Source organism: Mirounga angustirostris, unplaced genomic scaffold (genome assembly GCF_029215605.1).
Source record: "Mirounga angustirostris isolate CCGP_5_RB_7025 unplaced genomic scaffold, mMirAng1.0.hap1 SCAF_11, whole genome shotgun sequence".
In the NCBI taxonomy this organism is placed as follows: domain Eukaryota; kingdom Metazoa; phylum Chordata; class Mammalia; order Carnivora; family Phocidae; genus Mirounga; species Mirounga angustirostris.
Window position 1 is genome coordinate 32,851,756 of NW_026991719.1, and position 23,241 is coordinate 32,874,996.

At 42.4% G+C, this 23,241-nt stretch overlaps 1 protein-coding gene across 1 annotated transcript in view; it reads left to right on the top strand.

Moving 5' to 3' along the window:
* The first annotated feature begins 14,643 nt into the window (after nt 1-14,643).
* Nucleotides 14,644-23,241, top strand: part of LOC123845481 (cytochrome b-245 heavy chain) — a 32,728-nt gene continuing 24,130 nt past the window's right edge. Inside the window, exons 1-3 of the mRNA XM_045876230.3 lie at nt 14,644-14,849; nt 16,734-16,829; nt 18,168-18,278. Coding sequence (XP_045732186.1) covers nt 14,805-14,849; nt 16,734-16,829; nt 18,168-18,278 — 252 coding nt within the window. The 5' untranslated portion in view covers nt 14,644-14,804. The remainder of the gene's footprint in view (nt 14,850-16,733; nt 16,830-18,167; nt 18,279-23,241) is intronic.

Sequence of the window (23,241 nt, forward strand, 5' to 3'; positions counted from 1 at the left end):
CTTGTATGATCTCATTTAACCTTAAGTGTCTCCTAAAAGTCTATCTCCAAATATACTCACACTGGGGGAGGGAGCTGCAACATATGAACTTTGGGGTAACAAAATTCCATCCAAAACAACGAGTAAGTTATTAACCTGGAAGACATGTGAGGTAAGTAAAATAAGTACAGAATATGTGTATGAACCTAGATAGAAAAGAATGGAGGGGCGCCTGGGTGGCTTAGTCGGTTAAGTGTCTACCTTCGGCTTGGGTCATGGTCCCAGGGTCCTGGGATCGAGCCCCGCATCTGGTTCCCTGCTCAGCGGGAAGCCTGCTTCTCCCTCTCCCACTCCCCCTGCTTGTGTTCCTTCTCTCGCTTTGTCTCTCTCTGTCAAATAAATAAATAAAATCTTTAAAAAAAATAAAAAAATAAGAAAAGAATGGAAAGAACAGGAAAACACTAGTAGTAATGATATATATGATAAATATACATGAGGTACTTGACGCATACTGTTTTACATGAGGATGATGAGGGATTCCATATTCGTGAAGCCTTAACGTTGGCCACCCACTGGTTACACCTTCCTGGTCCCATGTGTCCTCTCCCTAAGAAATCCAAATAAAACCCTCGGCTGTTCAGTAGACTTACTGACAACTATAGCTGTGGCTGGCTGTCCTTGTCTCTGCATCCCTCAGAGGAAGGGCGTGCCATTGGTCCTAGGCACTTTCTGTCTGTGGACCCCGGGCTCAAACCTCAAGTCTAGTGCTCACAACCACACCATCAGCAGGGCAGGCTGGCGCAGTGAGAGACAGACAGACAGGATGTATGCCCACTGCCTATTCCAGGGTTCAGGAAGCGTGGGCCTTCTGCTTGTTTGCATCCTGTGTGCAGTGTGCAAACCTACCTCGTCTCTTTCCCCTTGCCATTTGCTGTGTGTGTGTGTGTGTGTTTTTAAAGATTTTATTTATTTATTTGAGAGAGAGAGACTGAGAGAGAGAGTACATGAGAGGGGGGAGGGTCGGGAGGGTCAGAGGGAGAAGCAGACTCCCCGCCAAGCAGGGAGCCCAATGCGGGACTCGATCCAGGGACTCCAGGATCATGACCCGAGCCGAAGGCAGTCGCTTAACCAACTGAGCCACCCAGGCGCCCTGCTGTGTGTTTTAAAGTTTGTCTGATAAGCTATGTCAATCAAGCCTTTTCATGTGGTCTGTGGGTCTTTTCTGTGACCTCTGGGACAGTTTGCCTGGCAGGGTACTTGGAGGCCACCATTACATTAAGGTAGTTCCCACATGACAGATGGATTGCATTAATGGCCTCCATTCCTCACCCCTCCCTATGTGCACACCCTTTGTAGTGTGACTTTATAGTTCCTCTCAAGAAGGGACGAAATGTATTTTCTTGCCCTTTGAAATTGAGCTCAACCATGTGCTTTGCCCGATGGGATGTTGGCAGGCATGATGCTAGCAGAGGCTTGAAAGAGCGCTTTTCTGCTTGGGCTTGCTCTCCTGCACCTCTTCTATCTGTAGGAGAAGGATGTGCCCATATTTGCCCACTGTCCCCAGGAGAAGGATAAAAACCGCAGGGTGTGGAGTCACGGCCAGCCAAACCCAGTCTAGATCAGCTGACTCCCAGCTTGCCCAGCCTAGATTAGTCATCTATCAACTGATCCATATACTTGCAAGAAATAATATCAGATGCTGTTTTAAGCCACTAAGTTTGGGATATTTTCTTACACAGTAATAGCCGATTTACATAGTCACCGAGACAAATTCTGGAGCCTCCTAACTTTTATTTGTGTCCATAGTGCTCCTTCCCAATCTATTTCTTATTGGAATCATAGTTCTCTTCTAAGACAAAAATCGGATCATCTTATTCCCCTTCTTAAACCTTTCAGTGTGTCTTGTCTTTATCTTTAGGATAAATTACAAACTCCTGCATAATCTGGCCCCTGCTCATTCATCTAGCCAGCCTCATTTTTGACATTCCCCTCCTCTCTCTCTCTCTTAATTTCAAATACACTGAGCTATTCGCAGATCCTTGACTTAGCCATGTTCTCTGTTGCCTCCAGGCCTTTGAGCGTGTTGTGTTCTCTACAGGAGGCATATATTAGTTTCTTAGGACTGCCATCACAAAATGCCACAGATTGAGTGGTTTAAACAACCAACATTTATTGACTCAGAGTTCTGGACGGTAGAATTCCTAAACCAAGTTGTCAGCAGGTCGCTGCTCCCTCTGAAACCTGTGGAGGAGAATCCTTCCTTGCCTCCTCCTAGCTTTTAGTAGTTGCTGGCAATTCTTGGCATTTCTTGGTTTGCAGCTGTTAGCACTTCTTCTTCCCTCATGCCTTCACATACTTTGTTTATAAGGACACCAGTCATGTTGGATGAAGGGTCCATAACACCCCTATATGACCTTATCTTTCCTTTTCCCTAGCTTTATTGAGATATAACTGACAAGTAACATTGTGTAAGTTTAAGGTATACAACATGATGATTTGAGACATGTATATATTGCCAAATGACTACCATGATAAAGTTAGTTAACACCTCCATCACTTCACATAATTAACGTTTCTTTTTTGTGGCAAGAACATTTAAGATCTAGTTTTGTAGCAACTTTCAAGCATGCAACACAGTATCATTAACTATAGTCACTGTGCTTCACATTAGATCCCCAGAATTTAGTCATCTCAGAGCTGGAAGTTTTTGTACCCTTTGACCAACATCTTCTCATTTCTCCCAACCCCCAGTCTCTGGCAACCACCATTTTACTGTTTCTGTGAGTTAGACTTTTTGTGATTCCACGTATAAGTGAGATTAGACAGTATTTGTCTTTCTGTGTCTGGTTTATTCACTTAGCATAATGCCCTCCAGGTTCATCCATGTTGTTGCAAGTGGTAAGATTTCTTTCTTTTTTATGGCTGAATACATTTTCTTTATCCATTCATCTGGGCCATACTTTCTTCATACCTTCTTGTTTCTATGCATGCCTTGTAATTTTTAGTTGAAAACTGGAGATCTTGAAAATTATGGGATGGAGACTTAGATTCTCCCTCATTCCAGGATTTGTTGCATGCTACGGGTCACAGTTGTTTGTTTAGTGACTTTCCTAAACTGCTTTTGTAAAGAATGTATTCTTTGTCATGAGTGGTATATGAGGTCTCTTTCCTTTAACTCAGTGGTCAGCTAGTTATTTGACTGAGATTTCCTTAAACACCTGGAGCCAAACTGAAAAAGGAAGGAAAGGAAGGAAAGGAAGGAAAGGAAGGAAAGGAAGGAAAGGAAGGAAAGGAAGGAAGGAAGGAAGGAAGATTGGCTCTGTGTTGGAGTGGTCCTTCAACCCTTAGCCAGGCCATTTCCAATTCTATCTTAGCCTTCACTTTCTACTGGCTCACAGCCTAAAGATCAGCCAGAGGTGGAAGGTTGTGGTTTTCTTAGGTCTTTTCTGAGCATGTATCCTGCCCTGGACATGTGTGTGCATGGCCTTCTAGCTTCCCCAGTCTACACAGCAGGTTGTCAAAACCCTTAGCCCCCAAAGAATATCACACCCCAGCTTTGTCTGCCAGGCTGTCGGTGTTTCTATTGTTTGCCTTAAGTCTTATGTTTTTGCCCCAGGTGTCAGTGGATTTCCTTCTAAAGTCTTTGAGGGAGGACCTTTGCTTAGCCACTTCACCTTGAAAGAGCTCTGATTTAGGGGAAACAAAGTGCTTATGTCCCTCAGGGGAACCCCCAGATAGGTCAAAAAAGACCAGAGCTGTTCCTCAGGGGCAAGGTCTGCTCTGGTCCCACTACAAACAAGTACCGGCAAAGGGAGTGCAGCGTGCTGTCTTCACGACCACTGCCACACGGCGGAGCCACACGGCGGAGCCACATGGCGGAAGGGGGTTGGACACGGTCGAGTGAAAATGCCACAAAGCTCTCCTACTGTGTTTTAGGGGCTGTTCTCTTACTTAAGCATTTGCTCCCTTGCTAGAAACCTTTCATTATCTTCCAGCGTTCGGATAAGGTTTATCCTGTCAGTTTTTCCCAGGTTTTCCAATGATTCTGGGGATGGACAAGCCCGGAATTTCCTTACTTGCCTGTATTAATCGTCTCAGGCTGCCTTAACAAAGCATTCCAGACTGGGGTGGCTTAAATAGTGTATCTTGTCACTGTTGTCGAGGCCAAGAGTCTCAGATCAAGGTGCCATCATGGGTGATTTCTAGTGCAGCCTCTTTTCCTGGCTTGTAGACTGCTGCTTTCTAGCTGTGCCCTCCCCTGGCCTCTTCTCTGTGCCCATGCAGAGAAAGAAGTCTCTGGTGCCTCTTCCTCTTTTCACAAGGACACGGTCCTCTGAGATTAGGGCCCCACCCTTACAACCTCATTTAACCTTAATTGCCTCCCTAATGGCTCTATCTCCAAATATAGTCACATTGGGGATTAGGACTTCAACATATGAATTTTGGAGGGACACAATTCAGTCCATAATACCATCATTTTTGCTGACCTCATCCTTGACTTTATTTTTTTTTTTCAATAAAATAAAAAGCTTTTTGGGGCACCTGGGTGGCTCAGATGGTTAAGCATCCAACTCTTGGTTTCGGCTCAGGTGGTGGTCTTGGGGTCATGAGATCAAGCCCCATGTCGGGCTCTGTGCGCAGCATGGAGCCTGCTTGAGACTCTCTCTCCCACTCCCTGTGCCCCTCCCCCACCTCAAATAAATAAATAAATCTTTCTTTTAAAACGCTTTTCTAGTAAAGATTTGTTCCCTGCCCCCTGGAAAATTTTATTTTGAGGCTACTTACAAGGAGTTTGGGGAAGTTTGGGAGACCTACTATTTGTTTTTTTCATTCTCTGTATTGGGAGGCAACAGAGGAGAAGGAAGTTGAGAAAATCTTCGTCAAAACAACGCCTGTTAATGCTGGTTGTTTTTTTGTTGTTGTTGTTGTTTTAAGATTTTTTTAAATTTATTTGACAGAGAGAGCGAAAGAGCACCAGCAGGGGGAGCAGCAGAGGGAGAGGAAGAAGCAGGCCCCCCCGCAGAGCAGGGAGCCTGATGTGGGACTCAGTCCCAGGACCCTGGGATCATGACCCGAGCCGAAGGCAGATGCTTAACCATCTGAGCAACCCAGGCACCCGTAATGCTGGTTTTTAACAGACTAAATTACCCTGGAGAAATGTGAAGTGGATACAGCCAGAGAGTACCTCATTTTGACTCTGGGCTTGCATTGCTCATGGTGCCCCTTTGATTTCAGCTGTTTCATTAATGATAACAATTTTATACAGTCACCTGAGACCCAAGCGTTGCTCATCATTGGGCCATATTGCTAGATAGTTTATGAGAGTTTCGGCATCTATATTCACATGTGTACCGTATTTCCTTGGACACTGCCGTTTTTGATGGGCAAGTTTCATTTTTAAGCCAAATCAATCGTTATAAATTTGAATCACACTCACAGGACTGAGAGTTATCCAATTATATATGTATGGATGTAGATATTTAAATTTCAAAAGCAACTGAAGAAATTTTAAATGTCATTCCTGGTCTTCAAATCTGTTTTTAAAATTGTGGTTTCATTTCCACCAAACTGTCTGCCTTTGTTCAAAATTGTTAATCCACTGAACCCAGGGAGGTTTAGAATGGGAAATGAGTGTGGTCTCTGATTTATATAAAAGTCTGTCTTCAGTCTGAATATCTTCACTTCCTTGAACTGACAGCAATATTCACATTGTTAGCCTGTAGTTTCAAGTTCAGTGTGTGCAGATGTCTTCCCAGGTGAGAAAATAAAACCTTATGATTCATTTGAACTCTTGTTGGTTGAGTTTCGTAGACTTCTTTAATTACTGAGATCTCAGACTCAAGAAAGAAGTTCGGTAAATCTCATGAATGACCACAAATTAATAATATCACTGCATTAAAATAAAATAAATATTTATTATCTGCTTAATTTTTTTTACACATGGTCCCTAAATTAGCAAAGTTTAAAAGTGCACACATAGGAAAATTCTCATTCTTTTTTCTTTTTTTTTTTTGAGATTTTATTTATTTGACAGAGACACAGCAAGAGAGGGAACACAAGCAAGGGAGTGGGAGAGGGAGACGGAGAAGCAGGCTTCCCGCCTAGCAGGGAGCCCAGTGCGGGGCTCGATCCCAGGGCTCTGGGATCATGACCCGAGCTGAAGGCAGACGCTTAACAACTGAGCCACCCAGGCGCCCCGGAAAATTCTCATTCTTGATCTACCTCATCTACAATGGATGACTTTACCTTGCTAAATGAGAAGTTATTCTTTTAATGATTGTTGCAGTAAGGGGTTGGCACACCATCTCTCTCCTTTGGACGTGAGTAAACCTTTGAAACATGCATATACATATTTGCCATTTCTTGTATATGATTTCATAAGTGGCCAATGGATGCTGCTTTCCTGTACCTAATTGAGTTCTCCAGGGTTTTGCAGTCTTCCCTTTAATATGCAAATCACTACAATCCAAACCCCAGAGAATGCCTGCAAGTCCACTGTATTTTCCCATATATCTCTGGGGATTTTTCAGCTGTTGGTAGCCTCCTGGTTGTCTCCTGCTGCTCCTGGGGGGTCATCTCTGATCCTCTCATCAGGACTTCTCCCTGCTGCCTCAGCCCCTTTTAGCCTACTTCAGCCATGGCCAGCATCTACCTTATCCTCCGGGATGACCATTAATTCAAGCTAATGCTATGTTGTGCCTGTTAATCAGCTTTAGCGAAGACACACAAACAGCACAAGAGAATTAACAGTATAGGAAAGGGAAAGCCAGCAGTCATTACTGTGTCCCCCTGTTCTCTGAGATTGTCACCATGAACAGGAAAGCCCCTCATTGGCCTTGTCTGTCCTCTCTTGGGTCAGACATTCTGTCCTGTTCTGGGGCATAGTCATCATCTCTGTGAGAGCCACTTGTATCAACCATGACATTCTCTTTCATAATCTCCAGTGTAAGCTTGAAATCAGCTATAAGTTTCTCCACGCAAGGATGTCACCCTTTCATTTTACTGTGCTGAGCAGTTAAGCTCTTTCCTGACTACACCTCTGACACCTAGACCAGGTGGTGCCTTTGAATTACCAAAAAGCCCATCAAACTGTCTTCTCCAGCAAAAGAGCAGCATCTTGCCAAAATGTATTCTGCCCCCAATTGCCAGAGAAATCTGTAAACACTGAAGACAGCCTTGAATGTCAGATTTTAAAAACCTTTTTATTTTAAAATATTTTCAAGCATGCAGAAGAATGACCAGGATAGTACAAAGAAATCCAGTATGCTCTTGACCCAGATTTATCAACTATTAGTATTTTATCATACTTACATTATTCTTGTCTCTCCATATTATTTTTTTCTGAGCCATTTCAGCCAAAGTTGCCTACATTTAGTCTTAAACACTTTTGTGTGCATTTCCTAAGAGCAAGGCCATCACCAGTGATAAGACAAACCAACGTCATGTGCCTCCTGATGTGGTGCACTGAGAAGGACACACATCACTTCTAGGAGATTCCTGCCCAAAATGCATAACCTGAATCTCGTCATGAACGAATATCAGACACACCTCCAATGACAGACATCCTACAAGATAACCAGTCTGCATTCTTCCAATGTGTCAGTGTCACGAAAGAAAAGGAAGGCCGAGGAACTGGTCCAGATTAAAAGACACTGAGGATACATGTCAACTGGATTCCATGCATGATCTTCGATTGGATCCTGGGCTAGAACAAAAAGAAAATGTTGGTACTTGTACCGTGGTTATGTATGCTAACAGACTTTGGCATGTGACTACACGTGTTTTGCATAAAACTGCTTCAGTTTCTCACTAGCAAGCAGGAAGACCATATTAGTTAGTTTTGTTAGGCCAAACATTATTTGCTGAAAGTATCGAGGGAGCTAGGCCCCTGCTGGTATCCCTAGGATAGCTGACTCTTGAATCTCTCACCTGACTGACACTTAACTTACTGGCTGACATCCTCACAAGGATGAGCCTTTGCTAACTGCCCAGCGTGGGACTGTGAGGGAGCTCACATACATTCTGGGGCAGGGAAAATTGATGGAGAAGACACAGAGACAGAGCTTTCCTCCTTCAAGTCCAGGTAAAATATGCAGAAACTGGTTGTAGGGACCTAACACTTATTGTTCAACAAACTTCTTCAGGCTTCTTGGTCTGAGCTGGTTGTACATGCATGTGGTTACTGCAGGAAACTGTCAGTGACACTTAGGCTGTCAAAAGGGGACAGGAGTCCAAGGACTATTCTATCTAACAAAGAGTTATATTATGTGTTGCAAACAAAAGCAGGATATCAGAGTTCAAGTTGGGGCCTTGGGCGGCAGCTGGTACTCATAAAATCATTTTATTATTTATGATGAAGCCCTAGCTTCATCATAAAATGGTTATGGTGGCTCGAATAAGCAGCAGTGCAACAGACTTCCCCAATTTCAATTTCAGCTCTGGCATCAAGTAGCCATGTGACTCTGGGCAAGCTACTTCATCTCCCTGGGGCTCTCATCTCTCATCTGTAAAATGGTGTATGAGTTTCCTATTACTGCTGTAACAAATTACCCAAAGCCAACTGATTCACAAGAGCACAAATTTGTTTTTTACAGTTCTGGAGGTCAGAAGTCTGAAATCAGTTTCACTGGGCAAAAAGCCAGGTGTCCGCAGGTTTGTATTTCTTCTAGAAACTCTAGGAGAGTATCCATTTCCCTGCCTTTTACCAATTCTAGAGCAGCATTCCTTGGCTGATGGCCCCTTCCTCCACCTGCAAAGTCAGCAGCATAGCATCTTCTCTTCTCTTATTTCTGCTCCATTCCTCACATCCTCTCTCTATGCCTCTGAGCCTCCTGCCTCCCTCCAATAAGGACCCTTGCGATTACATTGTGCCCACCCAGAATAATCCATGCTAATCTCCCCATCTCAAAGTCTTTAATCACATCTACAAAGTCCTTCGAACCACATAAGGTAATATATTCACAGGTTCCAGGGATTAGTACTGTTGGGGGACATGATCAAAAAAGACGTGACCACTAATCGACCCGTGAGCTGTTTCTGGGCACTCAGGGGCTCCTTAACCACCACCCCCCGCTCTGTCCTTGGACTGTGGGTTCCACTTGCCTTGCCCGCTCCCAGAGCCTGCTCCAAGGACAGAGCCTTGAGATGGTGATGATGCTGAGAACATCTACACAGTATATGTGACTCAGCCCAGTTGTCTTTACATAGACTTTTAAGATTTGGAGGTCAAGTGTGGGAACCTATTCCTCTCGCTGCCACCCAATCCAAGACAAGCCCCCTATGTAAGTTCCCTTTGCTATTATTAAAGTGACCACCTACCAACACCGTGTGGCTGCCTCTTCCGCCTGTCCCTGACCTCTGCCTACAGGGGCTGGTTTCAGATCACACCAGGAAAGCTCCTGAGAGAGGGTTGTGAACCTACAAGTACCTAAACATCCTTGGTGGGGGACGACCCATATTCATCCTACTAAAAATGGATATGATAATTTTATATACCTTGCAGGGTGGCTATGAAAAATGAATGAGGTAAATCACATAAGGCACTTGGCATGTATAAAATGCTTTGCAAAGCTGTTACGAAGACCAAGGTAAATCTGTAAATATTGATTTTTTTCAAGAAAGACAAAGAAAATAGCCAATTTACCACAGGAGGCATACTGAGAAGTTTTAAATTCAAATCAATGATTAGTGAGAGAAACTATGTGAGCTTCTCTCATTTTCTTCCTTATTGTGATCAATTAATGTATGCAAATCACATTTAACCTAAAGAGTTAAAAATTTAAGACATATTAGCTTTCTGTTAAATGAAATACCAGTTGAAAATCATGTTCTTAATGCCTTTAAATTACCTATCTCACTAAATGTCTCTTCTTTTATTTTTTTCCCTCAAACAGGGGATCGAACATCTGAATCCCATTCTAGCAGCTGTACTCAACTTTCACTAACCTTTGAAACTGTGGTTATGGAGTAGAAGAGGGTTTCATTACGCCATGTGTTAGTAGGAACCCTTCTAGGTATAAGTGGTAGAAAGTCAACTCAAACTGTTTTTTAAAAGCAGGAAGTGGTAGTGGTGGGAATTAATGGCTTATGTAACTGGGTTTGATACTATACTGTGGCCACGGGGCTGAACTTTAGGAACAAAAGATTCACTCCCCTGCTGTCAGCACCTATAGCACCCATTGTCTCAGTGAAGACGGCCATCTTGTCCAAGAGCATTCAGAGTCATTGCAGCTTCAGATCTCCCCACACGGTTGCTGAGGCCTTACCGTGACCACACACTGATCATTCAATTTCCCCTTCTGCCCACTCCTGCTTTCTTATTTTTTCTTCCTTTCCATAGATGTTTACCTCCAAAGGCACTTTCTTTTTTAAATTAATTAATTAATTAATTAATTAATTTATTTATTTTTAAGATTTTATTTATTTATTTGAGAGAGAGAATGAGAGACAGAGAGCATGAGAGGGAGGAGGGTCAGAGGGAGAAGCAGACTCCCTGCTGAGCAGGGAGCCCGTTGCGGGACTCGATCCCAGGACTCCAGGATCATGACCTGAGCCGAAGGCAGTCGCTTAACCAACTGAGCCACCCAGGCGCCCCAAAGGCACTTTCTAATAAAAGTCCCAAACGCTAATCTCCAGCCTAGAAAACCCAGTCTATAGGAATAACTAAGATGTCCAAGTGTCTCAGGCAGATCAGACCTGAGAATTCAAACATTGTCATCGTATCTGTCTCCAAACCTCTCCAGCCTTCCCTAGCTTCTGATTTGATTTTGTGTTGGCATTCTTACGCAACTTCTTAGCACAAGATAATAGAGTCTATGGCAACTGCCAGCACCAAGATAGAAAAGCTTCACCCTCTGTACTCCAGAGTCCCTAATGACTCCTCCCTCAGGCAAAGAACTCTAAATGGCCTTCTTTGGGACGAGTGCACACCCCTGGGACAAATACTGTGTCCAGGGAGATGAAGTCCCCTCACTGGTCATACTTAGGCAAAGAAAGTGGAGCCACATAACTCATAGAAACATAGAGTGGGAGCATGGCAGTTCTTGAAAGAACAGCACACACAGCAGAGAAAAAAGGAACAGAAATCAAGGCGCCTGGGTGGCTCAGTCGGTTAAACATCGGACTTTGGCTCAGGTCATGATCTCAGAGTTGTGAGACCGAGCCCCACATCTAGCTCCCCACTGGGCGTCCAACCTGCTTAAGACTCTCTCTCTCCGTCTCCCTCTGCCCCTCCCCACCCTGTGCTCACCACCCCTGCCACCCGCTCTGTGCACATGTGCGCGCTCACTCTCAAAAAAAAAAGGGAACAGAAATCCATTTCTCCTCATCACCAGGAACAAAACACATTGGGAAACACATCTCTTCTTCAGCAATTTCACACCTACTTCTGGGAATAAATTAGAAGCCCAATTTAATTTGAAAAATCAAGAAGGAGTTATACCTTTCCTTGGGATGCACCGTCAGGGAATTTCCTGGAGACTTGGGTCTGCTTATTTCGTCTTTTTTCTCAGCCAGAAGTGTCTAGGATTTCAATCACATCTGAGGGTGTTACTCATGACTGCTTACTGGGAGGATGAGTACTGCGTTCTATTCGCCACAGTCTGGCTTGACACCAAGAGCTTAGGAAACAGTGGAAGCCAAAGTGGCTGGGAGAAGATACAGAGATTCAATTTTCTTTATTCTCCATGTCCAGTCAATCCCAGTCAACCATTACTTGTTGCTTTTTTATCAAACCCTCTGTCTTTCCAAGAGCGGTGCACATTACAATGTACTTGAACAGTGTTCTCAAAAGGGAAAGTACTTTCCATAAAAGAAAGCTTTTACTTTTTTTTTTTTTTTTTTTGCAACTGATCTCTCTTCTTCCAGCTGTGAAACTGATTGAGGTCCTTAAGGCTCTCAAGAAATCTCTACTCACAGCCCTGTGATTACTTTTACAAGGGGGGACAAAAGCCATGGGAGGGAATGCTTGATTATCCACGGAAAATATTCTTTCTCTTTTGCATTTTCTCACAACTCATGGACGGAGGGGAAGAGAGTTGGAAAACGTTCAAGAAACAGGTTTATGTGAAACAAAGAGCATTATTTCTTAGTATATGAATATTCATGCTCCCCTTAGCATTGCCTCCCCAGCAGAGCACAGGCATCAGGAGGTCAGTGAGAAAATGTGGGAGAGGCTTGAAGATTCCGATGGGATAAAGGAAGATGAAGCAGCAGGCTGGGGGAAGAGAAGAGGGGGACCAGTGGAGAGGAGAAGATTTTGAAAAGTTTCACTGAGCTTGATGGAGCCGCCGTTTGCAGTACCCGCCCCTGACCCCCCACCCCTGTGGAGGAGCCTGAGCCGGGCAGAGACAGGGAGAGCAGATGTTTAAGCTGGTTTATTCCTCCTTGCCTCACTTCTTTAATTACATGAGAAAATGAGTACATGCCTCAATTACATTTTGTGTATCAGGCAAAGTCCAGTCTGAAAAACAAACTACATTTTATTTTATTTTATTTTATTTTTAAAGATTTTATTTATTTGCGAGAGAGAGAGAGAGAGAGAGAGAGAGAGAGTGTACAAGCAGGGGGGCAGGGGCAGTGGGAGAGGGAGAAGCAGGGAGCCGGATGTGGGGCTCGATCCCAGGACCCCAGGATCATGACCTGAACTGAAGGCAGACGCTTCACCGACTGAGCCCCCTGGGCGCCCCCAAAGCACCACATTTTAACACAGTGAATTTCATACTAGGAATTTGTTGTATGGCTGACGGGAAAGTGCAGAATCCCCACATGGTTGTGGAGGCAACATAAAGATGAACAACTACAGGAAGTGGTTACCACCCTCGGGGTTGGAGGGACACCGGAAGGAGGTGATATAGCTCAAGCCCAGAAGGCAGGGCCATCTGGTAGGGGCCAGAACTCCGGCGGCAGCGATGGTCAGCAGGAGCTCAAGCTCGAGAAGGAAAGGCTGACTGGTAGGAGCTGGAGCCTTCGTGGAAATGCAACCGCTTCCGAGATGCCACTTGAAGCAGAGAGCTGGGGGGAGAAACACCCTGGCTTCTCTCCTGCCCCTCATCCTCCTGTTGGGCTGACCACACCAGAAGCCAGAGGGCCAAGGAGCCTGGCAAATGCAATTCTCCCTGAAACGGAGCAGAGCAAGGAAAGGGTGGGGAGTAGATCTCAGTGCAAAGAGGCAAATAATGGGCACATGTTTTCATTGTCTAACTGTGTTTCTTTGAATTCACCTCTGTGTGGAATGGAACCGTGAAGCTGTCTGTCCTTTACGTGGGTTACTCATGATCCAAGAGCAATGGAGAAGGTCACGGTTTAATACCTTTCCTTAAATATTAAGTGCAAAATAGTATTACTTTGCCAATTGTCCTAATTCTGTAGGCTGTCTCAAGTGGTTCATAAATAAACAACAACCAAAACGGTCCATGCTTCTCCTCTTGTTGATTCTCTCATTCCCATTTGGCCCTGCTAGTTCTGCTTTTACCTCTTCGTTACCTATAGCTGTTGTACAACCACCCTTGTGTAATTTGTCAGCTTTCATCTCATACTGGGGTTACCATCCTACCCTTCTGTAGGTTACCTCCTACCCTTTCATGTCCTGAAGACAGAGTAGTAGTCAGGAAAAAAAAAAATATGCTAAATCTGGCTTTTGGCATCAGCCACATCTGATATACCTTTGTTTTGACCCTGTGTACATACCTAGCCTAAAGGATGTCATGTCTTCCTAGGAATACTATAGTCATCCAAACATTTTGCTGTATTTGTTATATTTTTATTTCCTGTAGTTGTATTTGGAGTGATTTTGGATGGGGTTGACACAGTTAGGCCTTTTTTTTTTTTTTTTTTTTCCCTGGCATCTGGTTAGAAGTATAGCCAAAGTACTTGGATTTCAAATCCCAACTTTACTATTTCCTAATTGCATGACCGTGGCCAAGTAACGTAAGTGTTCTGGGTCTCAATTTCCTCATCTGTAAGTGTAATCATAGTAGTAGAAACTACTTTAGGGGCGCCTGGCTGGCTCAGTCGGTAGAGCATGTGACTCTTGATCTCGGGGTTGTGAGTTCAAGCCCCACATTGGATGTAAAGATTATTTAAAAATAAAATCTTTATGAATCGCTGAATTCTACTCCAGAAACGAATATTGCACTGTATGTTAACTAACAAAATTTAAATAAAAAATCAAAAAACCTTCTAAAAAAACTACTTTATAAGGGTTGAATTGTTAGAATCAAGTGAATTTATTTGTATACTGAATTTAATATATGTGTGTGTATGTGTTTACACAGACATATATGTATCAATTCTTAGATAAATATATATGTATGCACACACACATATGTATCTTAGAAAATTGGCACGATGTAAGCATGCTATAAATATCAACCATCATTATTGTTATTGTTCTTCTCAACAAGACTAAAATGCTGCTCAGCCTGTCAAAAGATATTTAATGATTTTTATCCAGCACGAAGTCATGGCTAGTTGAGTGACTTTTTACAAATTGCTATTTAGTAACTGATCAGTCAAAAAGTCAAGTCCATGTGTCAAATATATCCCATCATTGGACTGTTACTTGTCTCTCAGTTGTAGAAATTGGTTTCATTTCCTACTATGGTTAGTTATGATTAGATTATTACAGACCCTTTTTCTGCAGCTTTTTGTGGTTTAAAGATTTAAGGTTCTTATGGAAACAAGATTTTCAGTTGACCGATGATTAGCTAATTTCTGATAATAGAAAAGGAAACTGATTGCCCCAGGCTGCTGTTTTCATTTCCTCATGGGAAGAAGAAGCAGAGCAGAGAAGAAAAGCAGACACAAGGCATTGAACCTCCATCACCATGGGGAACTGGATTGAGAATGAGGGGCTCTCCATCTTTGTCGTTGTAAGTTCTCGAACTTGTCTGGGTTCTCCGGGAAACTAAAATAGGGCAAAACTTTTGTTTGTTTGTTTTGTTTCTTTAAGAAATTGTATTGAAACTGATTTACTGTGTGAACATACGTCTATCTGTAAACGGGACTGAGTGCACTCTTCCAAACTTATTAATGAAAAGAATGTATCTGGGGGCTCACTTCACCTACTCTATTTCTTGACTCTTTGGGAGTACTAAATCAGCCAGCATTTTGCAGAGGGGGTAGAAGACATTTCATGCTAATGATCTCCGAGTCTAAGTTGTTTATCAATATTTACTCAGAGGTAAATTCTCTACTTTTTATGTGCTTATTCCATTTAAAAATCGGCAATCCTAATTTTACACCATTTTCCAAATAACAGGTACAAAATTGGCTCATGTATGGGAAATGGCCTTTATTTCAGTGATTACAGCAAAAATAATTGAAGTTCTCAACTTTCTTTTTTAAAAAGTACTTTTTTTTTCCTCTGAGGTAAATTTGAGTTGTTTATGAGGTTTATAAAAATTCAAGGAAGGAAATTGAAATAAACTAGACTCATATATACAGTGGATATATTATATACATTATATATGACTATATATATAAATCAATCTAATCTATCTTGAGAAACAATTTTTGTAAGTAAAGATAGGGCTAATTTTCAAATAGATGTGTTAATCTCTTTAGTTTTTTACCATAACAAGGACCAACTATTAATTTAAGATGGCAGTCTCAGCAAAGCAATCATGGACAATTGGGAGGATAGAAATGTGATTTATAAATAACCTTTCCAAATAGCCAATGAAAGTATTGTACTGATGTTAAAAAGAACACCTATGAGTGGGGAATTTTTGAAAGAATTTATCATGAGGTCAAATTGAGTCTTAGAGTTGTAGACACAGAGAGGAATTGGGGGCGCAAATAAAAGAAAAATAAGAAATATTGTGTCATTAAAAAATTATGCCAAACCAACATTCTAATGCAACATAGAATACTGTTAACTTGATTTCTTACCACCATTTTGAAAACAGATTACTCCTATAGAAAACAAGTTCATATTATACTTTTGGCTCCTAGCACAGTTTTCCCCAGGAGATGACCTCCTCCTAAATTGCACACTCATATGCTTGACAGTAAAGACACAGTCTGGAAAGCAAGAGTAAGAATGACAAGGTTAGGGAATGGAGAAGTTGTTTTAATACCTTCTTCATAAAGAGATCGTTCTCAAGCACCTATGGACCTTTAATGGCGTTAAAGCACAAGTAAGAAAAGATCTTGATGTATGTGGTCAGTGCTTGGGATGAAATGAGCAGTCAAAAGGTAGAAGGGTCGCTTTTAAAAAAAATCCCCTGCCCCTCACCCCCTCATTCATGTTCAATAGTCCCTCTTTCAAACGTTAAGCAAAAGTTCCCAAATAGAATTAAAGGCTTGACGTTTTAGCTGATGTGACTCCCACTGGCTGGGGTGGGGTGCTGTGTGCTGGAGGAAGGTGACGGCACCCGTGAGACTAGAACACAGTGTCTTATTGGTGCGGGGGACCGTATAGTCACCTATTCCTTTCCCCTCTCTTTTCGAGAAGACTCACCTGCTACTAGTTAAGAAGAAAACAACAGAGGGGAGGGAGATTGTTAATGACCTGGCATCCTGGCCAGCAGTAGAACAATCATGGGGAACAACGCAAGGTGGACATGTCAATCACGAAGTGTAGTGGCACTGTTGTAGGCAAGAGCTGACTTGCAGCTGGTTACACCCAGATGTGTAACCACCTTTGTTGAAGGCTAGACTGGGGAAGTCCTGACCCTAGTCTGACTCCAATCTTGTCTGAAATCTACCGATTGAAATGTGGAAACTTCATGCAACTATTTCTCTTTTTGCAGCTGGTGTGGCTGGGGATGAACGTCTTCCTCTTTATCCATTTCTATGGGATATATTTCTCTAGACCTCAGTTCTATTACACTCGAAAACTTCTTGGGGTAAGTATAAGTTCCATCTCATGCAATATTGACTGGCTTACATTTCTAATCAAAGATTCTGGTTCATATTCCTTTCAACACTTTAAATAAATCTTCTGACCAACCCAAACGGCACCATTAGCCTCGCTCCCTCCCTTGCAACCCCCTGGGCAAGAGTCTTTAGGCCTTCCAGTGTGAGATAAACTAAAGTGTGTCAGGGAGTCCCAGCGGCATCCCTCCCATGCCAAGAACTACTGTGCCACTGTTTAGCTTAAAGAAGACATCTAATGCGAACCCTGGAATTGCAGGCAAAGTTGGAGATTGATCCAAGGGTGACACAAGTGGGACAAGTGAGACTTCCCGTATTCTTTAAAGCATGTGATTCCTGATAACTTTTGTGAATGGAGAGCTCTGCTCCCAGGGACATGTAGTGAAATGACCTTCAGGAAATAAGCCTCTCCCTCAGATGGAGCCTTTGAGGAACTTGCCCAAGGGTCATATTCATTGACTAGGCCAGCAGAGTGAAGGCCCCCAACTTTCCCTGGATCCATTAGCATTCTTGATTTCCTTGAGCTGCCAGGACTCTGCTTCATGACAAATGAGAATAATTACAATGACAGCCGCCCCCACAGGATACCATTTGTTACATCATGCTGAAACCGTGAATTCATGACTTAACACTAATTATAATAGGTATCATATATCATCTGTATAAATAATTATAATACGTAATAATACTGCACTATTATAATTGTTGTTAACTAATTCCGGCTGATACTGAGAAGGGTGATTTCCCTCTGCTTTCCCCTCCATAATATGCAACTTCTTTAGGCATTACAAAGAACAATTATAATGCCAAAGCATTACACGAGACCAACTTAAGTTACTGCTGAAGTGAGTCTGAGAATTAAGAAAATCTTCTTTAGAAAGCCCCAGTTTCTATACTGAACTCTAATTAATGATACACATGCTTAAGTATTTAGGATGGAAGTGAACTGATGCCTGCAATGCATCAAAAATAAGATGTATCTATGGATGGCTAGAGGGATGGGTAGATGGATGGGCAGCTATGTGATGGTGGAACCTGGGAGATGGGAAAACAGGTGTTCATTGTGACATTATTTCAAATTCTCTTTACGTTTGAAAATTTTCATAGTAAAATGTTGGGTTGGGAGAGAAGGGCCAAATTAAAACAAAGGATCCCAGCAGGCCCTCCAGGTAGACTCTCAGTTCTGAAGGATCTTCCTTCTCAGATAACTTGACGTCTCTGGGGGGCCTCATGCTGGGAACCCTGGAGAAGTGGTGGAAGGGTGTTCTGTGCTCATAGGAATTACCTGCTTCCTATCCCACATCTTCCAGTTTGCGCTGCCATTGGCCAGGGCCCCTGCAGCCTGCCTGAATTTCAACTGCATGCTGATTCTGCTGCCAGTCTGTCGAAATCTGCTCTCCTTCCTCAGGGGTTCCAGCGCGGTAAGAGCAAACATTTATAAAGCTGACGCTTCTCAAAATTTTCAAAGGACATCACACTAAATGTCCTTTCTAAGGAAAAGTGGACTAATGGAGTGTGAGGATTCCAACCTCTGTCCAATATTCACAAGCCAAGGGATGCCTGATTCTCCATTTTATTTGCATATTAGTTGTTGATGGAGCTCCCTGAGACAACTGTTTAACTTGGAACAGACATTTAAAAAAAAAAACCAAAAAACCAAAAAAACAATCAACCTACACCTCAAGAAGAGCCATAAAACACTTGTGCGTGTGCATGCGCACGCGCCCACACACACACGCCAGACATACATAATATAATATATTATGGACTTTATGAGGCTGACATGGGATTTGGGAATTAATCCTACAGTGCCATGTTTTTCAAAATTTTTAAGTCAGAGAAAATTCTCTTCGTGGCTAACATCCCAAGCAGGTGGAATCAAGGAGCGATGAGTCACAGTATAATGACGGTAACTAAGAGGTATTGAGTCCGTGGAATTGAGGAGTTCAGAGATTTCTAAATGCCCAGGGCGGTTTTTTTAACCCTCATTTCAACAATTTGGTGAGCCCCTAAATGTACTCTGCTAGAAGAAAAAAAAGATTATATAAGAAACTTTGTAACCTAGGGTATATGAATTTCTTATTGTTGTTATCATACAAAGATGAAAAACAAGGAATTTAGAATCTACTTAGATCTATGTACTCAAATAAATATGATAAAGCAAAATCTGATGGGTCCCGCAGAACATTAGAAATAAGGGGCTATGGGGAGAATCAAAGAAGGAGGGATTGGGAATGAAGGTGGGGCAGGGAATGAAGAAAGGCTTCTTCGAAATATGGGCATGTAAGGATCAAACAAGCCACTAGGAGATGTAAATAAGAGAGAAAGACATTCTACATGGAGAAAATGGAATGGGCCAACGCAAAGAAGATAGTAAGGAAATGACATTCTTGAAAGCCCCTTAGGAGCATGACACTTGGCTTCTGTTGGGATTTGTTTGCAGTTCCTGATCCCACCCAAGAGGGTAGCTTGGAAAAGTTAGGGATTGATGTCTTGGTGAGACCCATTCTACTGGATCATGAGTAACGACTAGCGTCTGTTTTTCCTCTTAATACAATGTATGTGTCTGATATTAACCAGACTTAAAAAATCTATTAAGTAGAGATAATTTATAGAGGAGAGCAATGACAATCTACTTTGATGGGGACGTGGGGATTGTAAAGGGCAGGTGTCTGAGGTAAGGCTTTGCTGGTAAACTAGGACTTAAATGTATAGCTGAGAAGTTAATACTTAATTTGGCAATCACGGAATATTTGGGGGAAGGGAAGTGATCCAAACTGTCAATAACAAGTAGAATTTGCCTTGAACTCTGCCTTATTTTTCCTTATCTTACTAAATTTACTAGTTGATTTACGAATACAGGATTAGTGGGATACAATTAACAGTAGACACTGACTACAAGGGTTTCTAAATCATCTTCTCAGTCTAAGAAACCACGGAGGTAAACCATTTGATTTAAAGTTTTAGCAACGAGCCGCCTGTAAAGTACAGGGCCTGGCGTACTCTAGGTGCCCAGTGAACACTGGCTAAATGAAGCTCATGTACTGTAACTTTTTGTTTTTAGGAAGGCACGATTCATTTTTTTGGCCTTCCCCCCATGCCCTGTTTGAATACTTTCTATTTAGAGGAAGTAAACCCTGAGAAACAGGCAGCGTTTTCACCAGGATGGCCAGTTAAGAAATCCTTGTTACCGCCCAGGCCCAAATTGCACTGCCATTGAGCTGCCATGCCCGGTGAAAAGCACATGTTGTAATGGCCGCTTTCAGGCTTCCTGTGGCCCAGGAGGGAAGATCTTCACGAAGGTCTTCAAAGGCAGGGACGAAATAAGGCTGCTCTTCAAATTGCAGAGAAGCTCTGAAAATCGGAGAGATCCGGGCGCCTGGGTGGCTCAGTTGGTTAAGCGACTGCCTTCGGCTCAGGTCATGATCCTGGAGTCCCGGGATCGAGTCCCGCATCGGGCTCCCTGCTCGGCAGGGAGTCTGCTTCTCCCTCTGACCCTCCTCCCTCTCATGCTCTCTCTCATTCTCTCTCTCTCAAATAAATAAATAAATAAATAAATAAAAATCAGAGAGATCCGTATGTAAGAGAATATATTTTTAAAAATTAGCAGAAAGCAACATTCTTTTAGAGACCAGGAGTGTCCTTCCTTCCATGTTTCCCAACCTGAAATGTGAACTTGGCAAACGAAACTTCTTTTCTGATTGGAATTAAAATGAGTGACCATGCTGTGACCAATGTTGGAAATCCAAATAGCTGTCCCCTACTGAGTCTTCATAGAGCTCACCTCATAAAAGCTGCACATCAAGTCAGTGATATGGGGATGAAATGAAATGGCAATGTTGGAATTCAAACCCGGCTCTTTGTGCCCCCAGAGCCCATTCACTTTCCTACGTGCCACCTACACTCAAAACTGTCTTCTTGTCACATGACGGTCTTAAAAAGTCCATCATATATGTGAAGGCTGGAGCATCCTGAATAGCCTAGGCCCGAAATGGCAAGATTGTTGTAACTTCAAGGATTTGTTAGTAGGTTGCAAACTACACAGTCACAGAACGTCCATTCAATTTCTAGTGGTCTTAATCAGTTAGACTTTGCTTTATAATCCTTCTGATTGTTTGGAGAAGTAAAGCCCCAGTATTGGCCCACCCTGGGGAAAGTAAAGGTAAAGGCTCTCAGCCTGCTTTGTTGAGGAGAATGGGGAAGGATGGGGCCTAGCATGCAGAAGTCCCTAAGGAAGCCTTAATAATCCCACCTTGCCGTGCAGAAACTAAATTCTAATCGGATGGGAGTCCTAGTCTTCAGATCAGAAAGAAAAAAGAAGGTGAGAGAGTCAGCTCTTATCTGTAACCTTATATAGTCTGAGAGTCAGAGACCCTCACTGTGGCTCTGTGTCTAACCACATGGTCTAGGGAAGTCTCTTGGACTTCCTGTCTCACGGTTTGTTTTTTTTTTCTTTTTAGCTGAAAAGCAGGTGAGACAATGCAACTGTAAGAATGAATATAACATTCCAAAAGTATATTAATTGACTAAGCTGTCAACTGCTGAGTTGTCAGTCAACAAACATTTGGTTGAGTGCCAGCTATATGCTAAGTACTGGGGACGCATGGTGAGTAAAGAGTAACATATGGATGGGCCATGAACTCAAGGAGCTTAGAGTTCTATGGAAGAGATAGAGAAGAAACATGCGAATTCAAAGTTACAAACAATGCTATACAAATAAACTGATGTTCTTATTTATCACTTATCCTACTGCCATCAGGTTTGGACATTACTGTCAGCTTCTTTGCCTGAGTTCTATAGATTCAAGGGTGGCTTTTGTAATTTCTCCCAAATTGCATATAAACATCTAATTTAAGTGAGTTCATGGCATGTGTAGTGAGACCAGGTGTACATAAAATAGAACTTTTAAGTGTCTGTATTGGTCATGTTATAGAAACTCATGTTTACCCCATTAAATATGCACTCCTTTTTAGTTCCATTTCTAACTTGAAAAAAAAATATTTTTTCAGGGCACCTGGGTGGCTCAGTGGATTGAGTGTCCAACTCTTGATTTCAGCTCAGGGCATGATCCCAGGACCCTCCCTGCTCAGCGAGGAGTCTGCTTGTCCCCTCTCCCTCTGCCCCTCCCCCCACTCTCCCTCTCTCTCTTTCTCAAATAAATAAAATCTTTACCTTAAAAATTTTTTTTTTCTCTCTTGCAGTTTAAATGCAGCGTAGAAATTTGCTGAGATTACTCAATAATAATAATAATAATAATAATAATAATAATAATAGCTTAGTGAGATTGGGCTAGGCTCGAGGTGACAGTAACAGAGAAACTTCCCTTTAGAAGTCAATGGCAAAAGGGGTAGTTCAGTGAGGAAGCCATGGGACTTGATGGTAGCTTGGGTAATTAGGAGGTAGCTGGCGATAATCCAGAAGGGACTCAAAAGCATAAAAATGGTATCTGTGTGATGAGGAGCAAGCCCTGGGCAGTCAGAGGCAGCAAAGCCCTTCCTTCCCACACCACCAGCCAGCGGGCTTGTTCCCATTTCAGGAAATGGTGAGGAGATTGTATTTGGAAGCCCCATATAAACATGACTTGTGACTTCTCTTTGGATTTTTTTGCGGGGGGCCATCCTGAGCATATCCTAGAGGGCAACTGGGAAAAACTAGGGATTGGTGCCTTGGTGAGATCCATTCCAATGACCCACTGGTAACTAATGGCCTCTGTTTTTCCTTTTTATGAGATGTGTGAGTTTCATATCAACTAGCTTTTTAAAAAAAACCTACCTATTAAATTCAGAGTATTACAAATGGACCTTTTATTTCTCAAGCACATCTCTCCATTGTTCTGGCATTCAATTTCTTTTTCTCTAACACTCTGCTGCTCAAGCTGATGGGGGCATCAGAATCTGTTGTTCCATATTTTTGATGATCTATATTGATGATGATAAGGGTAGAACTATGGAAACACTGTAGAGGCCACATCAAAACCGTATTTTTTTTCTTGAAATTCAGCATGGGGAGCTAAGACATACTAGCTGAAGAGTTAAATAATGATACAAAAAAACACTCAAATATTTATTAAACACCTCTTAGTGAATCTATAAAACAGACCTATGAGAGAAGAACTATGATAAATACATAGGTAAGGAAGTTAGAAACTGAGCATATTGTTCAACGTCACACAGCTAGGTGGTCGGGCTGAGATCCAACACATGTATATCTGATGGCAAGTTTTGCAGAACTTGCCCTCTGAAATGTAATTCAGCACTGATTTCTGATCCTACTGTTCCCATTCTCTCAGTCTTAGGACTCCAATTGTATTCCATCACTCCAATAAGGACTATATTAATTATCTGTTGCTGTGTGAGAAATTTCCACAAATTAAGTGGCTTAAAA